Genomic DNA, 12785 nt, shown 5'->3' on the forward strand with positions numbered 1-12785 from the left:
TAATAAAGTGTGTGTATAGTCGAAATGATGATATGAAAAATAAAATTTATTTGTCGCTACTGGTATATGTTAATAAGGCTGAGGAGTGGTAATTAATTTTATGCATTAAAAGGGCTCTCTTTCCTTTAGCAGTCAATGTAAAACCGTGTACAGTGAAGATTGAAAGAATCAAAGAAACTGACTCGTTTCTTTCAGGAAATATCGCCAAAAGGTTTAAAAATGAGTAAAGGGGTCCGAAAGAGGTGCCTCAAACGACTCATAAATTAGAATTGATTTGTTACCTATGATCACCCAAAATTCATTAAGTTTCCTTTAAGAAAGAGTGGAACTGTTTAATAAAATAAAACATTATAGCAGAATATACGTTCTATTTTCCATTCCTTTATCGTGTCGGATCGGAAGAAGAAGAACATCTATAAATAGCAGTGATTGATTCTTTATTTGTATAATACTATTAGCCAGAAGACTAATGAATAAAAAATAATGTATTATTCCCTTTATACTCACCGAGACGTTAAGGAATGCACTGCCATTATGGACAGCGCATTAAATCCAGGAGCGCTGTTAGTCTTTTGAAGGTCTTTTGAAGAGGGAAAACTTTCATTGATATGTTTTGATTTGTGAACAAAGATATCATATATATTTAATGCACTTTCCACATCGCGATTCCACACTATTCCACAATAACTGCGGCAACTTCTTCCATTGTTGGCAAATTGTGAGTGTGTCTATTGCCTTCTTCAATTAACCTCATTCTCATCAAAGGGCTGATGATAATGTAGAGTGAGCCGCTTTTGGTACAGTCATCGCTGTTAGGTCTATCCTCACTGTTGATACTGGAGCCCTCATGATTTCTCATTATCTCATATGCATGATGGTAGATACGTACGAAGGAATTGCACTGGGCAAGCATAGCTGGAAAGTTTCTTATAATTTCCTGGACAAGATTTTCATTCCTTTCTGGTCGTCTCTGAGGAGCATACGAAAGCATATTGCCCTCAACTGGAAGTAGAAGTTCTTGACGATGACAAAGGACGCAGTGGATCTGAAGCGCGTCAAGCCCAACTCTGCTGTTGGGATTGCTGGCACGCTCCTCATGAGACACAGTATCACACCCCAAGTAAACGCAAAGGTAGCGTTGTACTGACGGAGACTGTCCTTAAGGTGCCTTTCTTGAACGCCTATACTTGTAAGCAAGTCCTTCAAGTACTCAGATGGGTCAAGTAAGAATCGTGACTGGACCGATCCCCGTTTGCAGCATGATACACAGCTAAGATTTCTCAACGAAGATGACTCTTGCCTTTCGTCTATCTAGTGTAGGGCATGTTAACTAGAACATTCTTTTGTTCATTCGTCCAAGATCTAATGGCCATAAAATATGTAACTAAGAAATGTAAGCAGCATGGAGTGAACTGAGAAGGCTCTACTCTAGGTCTTCACCTACGTCTCACTGGGTCGATTTCCTGCTAAATCTGTTGACAATGTTGCAACAGAAGGGGAGCATATAGTTATTCTAGAAGTGTTGTTCTCCAATGTTCTAATGAGCAAAAAAAAAAGGGGGGGCAATAGTAGAAGACAAATTTGAATCAAAGGAAAGATCACATATCAATTCTTTCAATAGGTTGAAAAGCTATTTGGAAAAAGCATAAAAAAAGCAGCCAAATCTAGTGTAACATTCAGCTCTTTTGCACTTCTTCCTCATTTCCCCAGCTACTTATAGGAGTTGTGATGGAATTAGAAATATTTAAAGACTTTTTACTGAAATTAAGAAAAGAAGAAAAAGGGTCTGACACATTTGTTGTTGAAAAAATAACAGAAAAGAAGCTTCGATACAAGTACATCTTACAAAAGTCAGAAATAAACTTCAGAATTGGAGGCTGTACAGTGTATCATAAGTGTGAAGTCCCTAACGAAAAAGATTTTGTAGCATTCATGGAACAAATACTACAGTATAAAACTAAACCATTTACATTAAAATACAATGAATGGGACTATATTGAATTGGAAATGCTTCCTAAAGAAAAGACAAGATTTAACATATAAAAAAATAAAGAACTCATCTTGCTGGTCATCAAGTTAACTATTCTTTTTACACTGAATACAACATATTGAATCATAAGACCTATTTCCATGTTTGTTAAAAACGTTTTCTTGTCCTTTTGCCTATAGCTCAAAAGCAATGAAAGCAACTGTATAAGGGAATCTGTAATGACGATTAAGCTTATAGTTCCCGACAATCATTTTCCACAAACTGATAAAATCCGTCTTACCGACTATATACGGATATACACATTTTCCTCCCTTTAAATTGTGCGCGCGTGTGTGTGTTTGATGATATTCTTAAATAGTCATGAGATAAATCAGTGCTTAATCAAGATTAACACCTGTTCGATGACGTAAGATGTAATGAGGGTGTATGTGCGCGCTCTCCATTGTATTTTTAAGCGCAAGTCAAGATAATGACTCTCTATGCTACATTTTAAGGTGTAGCACAAGCATTTATTTGCATTCTATACGTAAGTAAAGATACCAATTCAGGTATAGCTTCTCTTTTTACAATGATAAGTTCTCGCATCATTTCCAAGCTTCTGAAAGATGCCTTCATGTGACATTGTATTTCTGTTCTTTCAATCATTATGGACAAGATATAGACTTAAATCAAGGGAAGAGGAGTATTCATATTATGCAGTCATATTGACTTGTAAAGATCTGACTATATATTTTAACTGTGGGAGTATTTCTAATTGTTCCCTATTACATCGATCTCGACTTTTAAATCTCATAAACAAGGGGCAAAAGCGAGGAAAGGGAGATGGAGAAAGTGGGGGAGGGCAATTAACTCTTATCCCTGGAGAACAGTAATCGAAAAACAGCCTCGCCCCTGTTAATGCCCTACCAGGTAGACGTTCTAAAGATAGAAAAGGGGCACAGGACCGAAATAGCTACGCAAATGTTAAAATAGAACAGATAGCAATCAAACGGCGTTACTTCAAAAAGGGTATAAGATAGGGTCTTGCGCGCGCGCCATATGCTCTACCTAGAGTACACTTTTGATGAATGTTTATGTGTACATTCCCTCTTTTTTTGTTATAAAACACTTTATTCGGCTGAAATGGCTTTTTGTAGAAATGAAACTGTGTATTCTTGAATATTTCAAAAAGTCAAACGTTTCAACGCTTATTATTTGTGTATCATGAAAAAGAAAGAAAGAGAAAAAATGAAAGGGATGTAAACATCATCTCTTTTTTTATTATTTACATAGTAATTCATCGAATGATCACTCATTTGGACGGATTGACTTTTTTGTTTACGAGACCCTTTCTTTGATCATTAGTATGCGCACACGCGCATAAACTTCTTGAAACAGCCTGAACGCTACTCAAAGGAAAGAAAGGAGACCACAAAAAGTCATAATTGAATTGAGTGACAAGAATTGTGACCCAGCTAGAATATAAAAAAAGCACACCTGCCAGTATCATTTAATATGGAAATGTGTGTACTTAAGCATGTGTAGAAGCAACGTGAATCCTTTAGGAAAACGGAGGCAAATGTTACACTTGTCAACGGAATATTTTCATCAAAACAAATATATAAAAAGTACACCAAAGTTTGTCAATAAAGTGATATACTATGCAAGTTGTTCTGGCTCCTCTCTCTCTTTTTCTCTCTCTCTGGTGTAATTTCTATTTATGGAAGGTTATTCAAAATCTTCAAGAATCATCATGGGATTATTCTTTATTTACTATTGAGTTTCCTTTTTTTTTTTTTCTCTGGTAATTGATTTGATAATTTCCAATGCAAAATCCAGGTTATTCCATAAAAAGTAAAAATGGTCTGGTATTGCAGTTGAACCATTGGCATCAGTGCGTGCGTCCAGATTGGCTAATTTGAAAAAAAAAAAAAAGCAACCCTATCAGGTGACGGGATCCAGACACTATAAAAAGAACCTAGTTATTTGTGTAACCAGAGTTCAGTCTCTTTACATGTAATAAAGTCTTTTTGAAAGCAAGCAAGAAAGAAAAGAATAAAAGATTGAACAAGTGAAAAAAAGGCAAAAGGGCTTGTTTTGATCGATTGGACTTTTTGTTACTCAATTGTTTCTATTTTTTACACACGCTCTTCCCTTATTTTCCTCCTTTTGAGAATCTGGATTTTTGTTATTTTAAAACCCGGCAACACTAACCTTTTCCCTCTCTCTCTCTCTTTTTCTTTCTTTACTTCCCTTACTTTTCTTTTCTTTCTTTCCTTCCCCTTATTTTGTTTGTATTCTGTCGTCTGTGTATTATTTTCTTTTTTTCTTTTTCTTTTTCTAATAAGAAAGTTTATTTATTTTTCTTTTCTTCGAAATTCGTTTTGGCACTTCAATCACACATTACCTTGTCCGGATCTCTATCCGAACTGGACAGCAGACGAAAGCGCAGAAAAACACAAAGCTCAAGTATTGTTATGACACAGACGCCAACAAGCAGCCTGATATCAAAACACTATAAATTGTCAACTAATAATAAAGTATCGTCAGCATCACTACCACCACTATCATCCAATAACACAACTAGCAATAACAGCAACAGCAGCAGCAGTAGCAGCAGTAGCAGTAGCAGCAGTAGCAGTAGTAATAGCAGTAGTAGTCATAGTAACAGTAGTCATAGTAACAGTAGTCATAGTAACAGTAGTCATAGTAACAGTAGTCATAGTAACAGTAGTCATAGTAATAATAGTAAAAACAGAAGCAACAGCAACAATAATAATAACAACCATTATAACACAGTGATAAATCAGGACAACAGTAACAATAAAACAATACCCTGTAAGCGACGGTTTGATATAATGGACGTTGAACATGATCCAAGCAATTATATGTTCAAACTGCAGTTAGATAACAAAGGAAGCACAGGTAAACAGGAACGCTCATAATATTAGACACACAGACGAACTTATAATTGATAGCTGCATTATGTTATTTACCTACAAGATGTCCAAATATAATTGAATTCTATCACATTGTAAATATATTTATATATACAACTCTTTATCATTGACAACATTAACAATTACTCCTTAGGAAATACCTTTTACGTACAGGCATCAAGGATTAGGTGACTTGATACTACAAAAAGCATTTCAATGGGCAGAAAAAGCCAAGAAATTCGTTATACCAACCTGCCCATTCGTCCGTAAATATCTAGAAAACCGACTGGAAAAGTGTATTGTAAATCAAGAACAAAAAACATTATCAACATCATCATCATCTATTGTAGAAAAAGAACTTTAAAATACCGTTTTTATCATCACTTTATGTCTTTTTTTGTGTGTGTCTTTTTTAATAAATAATATTTTATTTTACATTTCCTTTTTAATGATGTGTGGCTTCATTTAAAGCAATTAACGTATTCGTAGTAACAACATGACTCGAAGGATCATGGAGCATGGTGTAAGTCAATGTCCACTGAATACGATGGACGGCCCAAAGCCCGAGCTGCCACCATCTTAAGTTTTCAGTGCGTCGGATGGCTCTAATACCATCCCAATAGCCAAGGCCGTTTCCGCTTCCGTATTCCCGAACGGCTTGAACCACCTTATCTTTAGGTTGACGGAGCATGGGTGTCTTGTAAGTTAATGCGTATCCGAGGTTTTTTGTGTAGATCGGGAGCGATATCAAATCGAAAAGCGATCGGTAAATGAAGGGAAACCCATGAGGTGACGTAAGAGGAGATAACCGAAGATGCATCAAAAAGGCAGCAGGCAAAATGGTTAATATAGGATAGCCCAAACGGTATAATGCTACACATCAAAAGATGAGTTGCTACATTCTAGGTCTTTTTTTTGGATCTTTACCAAATACAGTATCAAAGATGGTAATTCTACCCGAGCTTCTTCTATCAAATGTCTGTAGACGAACAACCAGTGCATCCTCTTGATTTTCTTGTTGTTTATTTTGAATGGATCTATTCTTTATCCCTTGCTTTTCTTCTTTAATATCCTGTTTGGTCAATTTCGAATCTTTTTGGGTTTCTTGAGCTAATGAAAAAGACAAGTGAATATCATATTAAACCAGAACCTATTGTCTTTTTACCTTGTTCTTGTTCAATTAATTCATTGTTATTACCATATTCTACAGTATTCTGCTTTCGTTCTTCTCTTCTCTTCTCTTCTAACAGGACAGTGCTTTCGTCATACACAGGAGCTGGATTCACGTGTGATTTAGCAGACGGTGGTGCATCATCCAAGTTGGAGCCAGCGATGTCGGCAAACGATTTCTTTGTGTCTGTGTTTCCCATGAGTATCTATTATGCGGCTCTTTCTTTCTCTCTCTTTTCTTTACCTTTATTATCTACCACAACGATGTCATCTTCTTCTTCAACAATATCACCTGCTTGATTCAATTTTGAAATTTCGGTATATACTTCCTTTTCTTCATCCTTGGCATTTTGTTCTGCCATCAAGCGACTCTGGCCCAATGTAGGGAAGTTTTCGTCATTTACAGACAATGGTTCTTCCTTGGGTTGGTTTTCTTGTTCCTTAATGATCGTCTGAGCACGTTCGCTTAATGGTTTCTCTTTAGGAGGAATTTCCTTGGCAGCTACCTCGGCAAAACTGACTGGAGGAGGAGGCACATGCACTAGGCATACCATCAGTATCCTTCTCATTTTTTGAACATTAGATGCACTTACCAGAAGGCTGCTCTAGCATGTCCTTGACATCAGGCAGATCTGACAAGGGAGGCAGTTCCGATGACGTTGATGTATCTGGTTGTGGTGAAGGATACCCTTCATTTGACGTGACAGCAGCAAAAGATCTATCAGGATTAGGTGGTTGAGTTGTGTCTATAAAAGATGATGAATATCTAACAAATTATACTCATTTTATATCATTACCTATCTTTGGCTGATCAGTTTCTTTATTCAGCAGATCAGCTACCCCGGATGAAGTAGGATTGGAATCAGGCACGCTATCCTGGAGTGTAGGAAACTCTTGTTTGGATAGTTCTTGATGTTTACTAGCAATGTCTGCATAGGACTGCTCTTTTGGTTCTGAAGTATTATGAGCAACTTCTGTTGCATCTGGTTGAGCCACCTCTGCCCAAGAAGCGCCAAGTGTCGATCGTTCTACATTGTTATTAACAGAGTCACTAAGACTAGGAAACTCCTCTGTACTATTATTCATCTACAGTAATATGAGCGAAACAGTCTGCTTGTTTCTATTATGAAATACCTGATTGTTTATATTTAAAGAAAAGAAAAATGGAAAAAGAGAAGAAAACGAAAACTTATCTGGGGTTTTATATTCTTTTTTTTTTTTTTTTCTTTTGTCTGCATTATGGTTACATGATGTCATTGTAACGAATCACTTCATTTTTTTGATTTTTGGTGTCAATTCATTCTTTTTAGAAATCATCTCTCCCTTTCTTTCCCTTTTCTATTATTGTTCTTTTCTTGATCAGTTTGATTGTTTTTCTGCTTATTGTAATGATAGTTTGACATAATGCTTTGAGATAATCAAAAAACGCGTGTGTACACGTTCATTACTTTGTATATGTCATGATTCATTGTTTGTCCCCTTTTTTTCTTTAATTCCTTGTGAATTCATTATACTATTCTCAAGCGTGTTCTTGTATAAATAAGAAAGCCTGAATAAAAAGTGTACTACAGTCGTTTGGGTTTGAAAAGTGGAAATAATGCAATTAAGCAGCAAATACATTTTCTTTATCTTTATACCGCACTGTTCACCCAATGAATTGTTGTCTCTCTCATACATTTCGCCACTGCTGATATGAAATGGAAATTCTATCTACAATGTTGAACCTTGAATGTCAACAGATTCAAACTTTGAATTCACAGCATATACAAATTCAAGTCTGTTCTTTTATCGGTCGTATTAGACTTATTGGCTGTACCAAGTATTCTTTTCTACTTTTTAAACTATTGTTCATCACTGACGCCATCGAAACAAAAATCTAAAAATGAAGAATTAAACATGAACAACTGCGGTCAAATAATGACTGACGTATGGCCCAAGATGACGGAATTGAGTGACGATGAATAAGTAATATAACAATTTCTTTACAAGTTATTCTGTTGTCACCAGCCTATTTCTCTCTCTCTCTCTTAAGTAAACCCATGGGTACCTTTTTTTTGAATTAAGAAAAAAAAAACTCTTTCATAAAAAATAACGCAGACCATGAAATGTTACACAAAGGCTTCCTGTAAAAGAAATCAAGCATTCATCTCCAGGACACAAAAAATCCAAACTTTTTTTTTCTTTCCTTTTTCCTTTATTTCTTATCTTTACTATTTATTCATGAGTATCAGCACAGCAGAGACTATTGTTAATGAATCCCAAGATATCAAACGGTCATTGTCTCGTAGACAATCTGAACGACATCAAGTCATGAAAGTACAAAATTATGTTATCTATCGAAAAACGATTGGAGCTGGTTCTATGGGTAAAGTCAAACTGGCCGAGTGCCTTACAGACCCTACCAAGCAAAAAGTAAAAAGAAAAAAGAAAGAGAGAAAGACAAAAAAAAAAGAAGGCTAAAAATAAAAGCATTAACTGATTACTATATATAGTATGCGGTTAAAATTATGCCAAAAATTGACTTACAAACCATCAAGAGCACTAGCCACACTGACCCAAAGGATACACCACAAGAACGTGAACAACGCACAATTCGAGAAATGGCTATCATGCGTTTATTGAGACATCCTCATATTTGTCAATTGAAGGAATATATTACAGAAGGCGATAAATATTACATGTTTTTAGAATATGTGGATGGAGGCCAGCTATTAGATTATATCATCAAACATGGCAAATTGAAAGAAAAGCAGGCTAGAAAGTTTGCTCGTCAGATTGTGAGCGCTCTCGATTATTGCCATCGTAATTCAATCGTCCATCGAGGTAAATGATAGTCTTTAGATAAGTTTATGTAAGGTTGATATACGTTGTATAGATTTGAAAATAGAAAACATCCTTATCACAAAATCAGAGCAGATCAAAATCATTGACTTTGGTTTATCGAATGTATACCATCCAACACAGCAACTAAACACCTTTTGTGGATCCCTTTATTTTGCTGCTCCTGAACTATTGAAAGCAAAAGAGTATACAGGTCCTGAAGTAGACATTTGGAGTTTTGGCGTCGTTTTATATGTGTTAGTGTGTGGTAAAGTGCCATTCGATGATACCAATCTACCTGCACTCCATGAGAAAATCAAGTCTGGTATCGTAGATGATTATCCTGACCATTTGGGCAAAGGTAAAGCGAAAAAAAATAAAGTAAAATGAGAATAGCACTAACATCTTGAAGACTGTCTGGATTTACTGACAAAAATCTTTGTTGTCAATCCAAAGCAGCGTATCACTCTTTCTGCCATTCGATCTCATCCGTGGATGAATAAAGGATACGATGAGCCAATTAACAATTACCTACCACACCGTCAGCCATTGGAGACAATTGACATGGCTGTTGTTGAAGGTATGCAAGGGTTCGGTCTTGGTACACCTGATGAGATTCGCAGTAAATTAGAAATGATCATCTCATCCTCAGAGTACCAATCAGCTGCAACAAAAATTGATGAGAATTATCAGAGAAAGGTAACCGAAGATCAAGTGTTTGCCAGTCGACCACGTTGGCGACGACGACTGTCTTCATCGAGTCGAATCAAGCATCAAGCCAAGGACGACTTTCGAACATTACCCGCCATGTACGATCCTCTTGTATCCGTATACTATCTCGTCAAGGAACGCAAAGAAGCTGAGGAACGAAAGAGACAACTGTTAGATGCACCTCAAACCAGCCTCACACGGTCCACAAGCACGCACGAGACAAAGCCGTTATCATCGTCATCGCCTGCTCTGGCAAGACGACAGACTATTGGCGCAATGAAACGAAGCACGTCTACGTCAACAGTCCGTCAAAAGAATGAAGCGTCCAAAAAGATTTCACCACAGACGATAGATACACCAACAACGCCAGCCGAGACCAAGCCTCAGCAAAAGCCTCACTGGCTCAAACTTGAATTCAATCAGAAAAGCTATACTAGTAAGCAGCAGAGCAGAACTTCCTTCACTTCCACCGCATCTACGATTCGCAGGCCATCTTGGAAACGACTTTCGTTCAACCATAAGTCTGGCTCAAATGATAATTCATCACCAGATATATCACCTCCTCCGTCCAAGACACTGTCACCCTCATCCTCATTTAGAGAACCTGCCCTGACAAATAGTAAATCTGAGTCAACCAAAAGCCTATTTGATTTCCTTAGCCGCGGTCATTTCTATCGACTGACACAGGCTGAGATCAAGTCAAAGCTGCTAGATATTCTCGATCAATTGAGCATTGATGTAACTCGATGCACTGACCATGCTCTCGATTGCGTCTTTGAGTACCCAGTGTGGTCTCGTTTTGTTTACCGCGAGACGCAAGAGAACAGTGAAAGATCAAAGCAGATCAGGATGCCTCTACGATTCACCATTCTGGTCTATTCCGCCCGCTGGTCGAGTAACAAGACCGGGTTCAGGATTCAAAAGGATGATGAACAGATGTCAGTAGCAAGCTTTTATACAAAGGAGGTCTTTAAGAATCTGTATCGTACCCTGGTGGATAAAATGGATAAACTGGTACATTAAACTCTATTAATAATAAACCTACTTCCAGCAACACACACAACTGCGCCATTAGGATCTAAAAAAGAGTAAAGATCCGTTTCCATGATTGGATAAAATTTTTATAATTGTCTTAAAATTTTACTATTGCGTCTTTTTTTTTCTTTTCCCTTTTTCCCTTATCTCAAATTAGCCATGGTCAAAGAACTGAAGGATGTCAAGATTGCCGTTATTGGTGGCTCTGGCCTTTATCACCTCGAAGGGCTTGAAGTGATTGAAGAAGTATATCCTGAAACTGTAAGTGAATATTGTCAAAAGGAGGGATAAAGTAAAAAAAAAACTGACAGACTCTCCTTTTTTTTTTTGGTAGCCTTGGGGTTATCCTAGTGACAAAATCATCATCTCTGCCACTCCTAGCGGTAGCAAAATTGCCTTCTTAGCTCGCCATGGCCGCGGCCACTATTTGACACCCACCGAAGTACCTGTTCGAGCCAACATTGCTGCCCTTAAGGGTCTTGGTGTCGAAGTCATCATTGCCTTCTCCGCCGTCGGTTCACTCCGTGAGGAGATCCCACCTTGCGACTTTGTCCTTCCCGACCAATTGATCGATCGTACTCGCGGTTTGCGTCCTTCCACCTTCTTTGGCGACGGCGTGGTCGCTCACGCCGTCTTTGCAGACCCCTTCCATGAAGGTTTGGCCAATTTGATCGCCAAGCACGAATCAAGTTTGGAATTCGGTGCCAAGTTGCATCGCAACAAGACAGCAGTCTGTATGGAAGGCCCCGCCTTCTCTACTCGCGCCGAGTCTCACATGTACCGCTCCTGGGGCGGCGATATCATCAACATGTCTGCCTTGCCGGAAGCCAAACTCGCTCGTGAAGCCGAAATTGCTTATCAGATGGTCTGTATGTCTACTGATTATGACTGCTGGCGTCAAAATGAAGAAGTCGTTACTGTCGAAACTGTCATGCAAAACATGGGTAACAACGGCAAGAACGCCAAGAACCTTCTTCATGCCATCCTTCCTGATCTCGAAAATGCTGTTGCTCATGGTACTCTTGAACCCAACTACAAAGGCTCCATGAAGTTTGCTGTCATGACAGCTAAAGAAAAGAGAAACCCAGAGACAGTTCAAAAATTAGAATATATTTTGCCTGGCTATTATTCTTAATGTATATATATATAATCTTGATGATTTTACCCTTTGATAAACACTATTTTGAAATGTTTATTGCTTAATGAAATATATCATTCTTCCCTTTTTCTTTTAATTTAGCTCCTGAGAACATGGTTCTTACAGTGCAAGAAATTATGTCCTAAAAATGGCAGATAAGTCTTATAATTAAGGGCACACAGGGTTATACGATTAAACAGTCTTTTATTTACAATTAAAGCCTCAAGTGGGCGCACGATAATAATATATCTTCTTCGCCCGAGGCAGATCAAAAAAGAATGAAGAATTGGTAACTAAAAAACTCTTATGAGATCAAGGGTAAAAAAGTTATTGAAGAAATGATTTTGGGGCAAGTGTAAGATACACTAATGAGGACAATGAGGGAGCCAATTGAGGAGCTTTTACCCAAGGTGTGGGGGCGAAGAAAGTGGACACTTCTGATGATGAAGGTAGTCAAGTTCATGAAGAAGAGCGCATATAGCTGGCCAACGAATGGTCCATGGGAGAGCGGCTTGAAAGGAGCGTAGTTTCTTTGAAGGTAGCATATTCAAAAGGAAGGATAATGGATCTGAAATTGTTTCGGGCATCATAAGTCGACGGTGCATCTGGAGACAACGAATGGCGTGGGCTTTGGTGAAGGATTGGTTGGGGTGCCGAGGACAGGTTTTATCATGACCACTAGGAAGCCAACCAAGACGCCAACGTATGACACAGGGTTATACGGTTAAACAATCTTTTATTAAACCCAAGTGGGCACGTAGTATTTTTTTTATACTGAAATTGCCCGGGCAAGTTCAACAAGGTGGGGTGTATAATGTGGTGGGGGTGAGAAGGTACTGGCGGTGGAGGGGGAAAGCATACAATCTAATGGGGGTGGGTAGAGGGAGATAAACTAATCATTATAATTGGTAGGCTAAGACTTGGTGGTGTTAGGGTTCATGCTTATTTCAACCTGGGCGGGTACCGTAATTATTCATAATTTGTTTATTTCCAACGACCAACA

General features: G+C 37.9%; 4 protein-coding genes across 4 annotated transcripts; 3 read left to right on the forward strand and 1 right to left on the reverse strand.

Moving 5' to 3' along the window:
• Positions 1 to 4192: 4192 nt before the first annotated feature.
• RHIMIDRAFT_296070 (uncharacterized protein) lies at positions 4193 to 5272 on the forward strand (the record flags this gene model as incomplete). The annotated part of the gene is made up of 3 exons (XM_023614241.1): positions 4193 to 4894; positions 4948 to 5003; positions 5063 to 5272. Exons 1-3 carry the CDS (start codon positions 4447 to 4449, stop codon positions 5270 to 5272), a joined length of 714 nt encoding a protein of 237 aa, XP_023460973.1. The 5' UTR covers positions 4193 to 4446.
• Positions 5273 to 5353: 81 nt separating this feature from the next.
• RHIMIDRAFT_242840 (uncharacterized protein) lies at positions 5354 to 7164 on the reverse strand (the record flags this gene model as incomplete). The annotated part of the gene is made up of 6 exons (XM_023609848.1): positions 5354 to 5781; positions 5836 to 6018; positions 6074 to 6265; positions 6323 to 6619; positions 6672 to 6824; positions 6876 to 7164. 6 exons carry the CDS (start codon positions 7162 to 7164, stop codon positions 5354 to 5356), a joined length of 1542 nt encoding a protein of 513 aa, XP_023460974.1.
• Positions 7165 to 8687: 1523 nt separating this feature from the next.
• RHIMIDRAFT_209541 (Pkinase-domain-containing protein) lies at positions 8688 to 9762 on the forward strand (the record flags this gene model as incomplete). The annotated part of the gene is made up of 3 exons (XM_023607147.1): positions 8688 to 8901; positions 8954 to 9259; positions 9311 to 9762. Coding segments are annotated over 3 exons (972 nt in total), but the record flags the coding sequence as incomplete, so codon positions are not given.
• A 1041-nt stretch (positions 9763 to 10803) lies between these two features.
• RHIMIDRAFT_242842 (Methylthioadenosine phosphorylase) lies at positions 10804 to 11779 on the forward strand (the record flags this gene model as incomplete). Its single annotated transcript, XM_023609849.1, has 2 exons — positions 10804 to 10905; positions 10979 to 11779. 2 exons carry the CDS (start codon positions 10804 to 10806, stop codon positions 11777 to 11779), a joined length of 903 nt encoding a protein of 300 aa, XP_023460976.1.
• Between the last annotated feature and the right edge of the window lie 1006 nt (positions 11780 to 12785).

This window comes from Rhizopus microsporus (genome assembly GCF_002708625.1).
Source record: "Rhizopus microsporus ATCC 52813 unplaced genomic scaffold scaffold_42, whole genome shotgun sequence".
In the NCBI taxonomy this organism is placed as follows: domain Eukaryota; kingdom Fungi; phylum Mucoromycota; class Mucoromycetes; order Mucorales; family Rhizopodaceae; genus Rhizopus; species Rhizopus microsporus.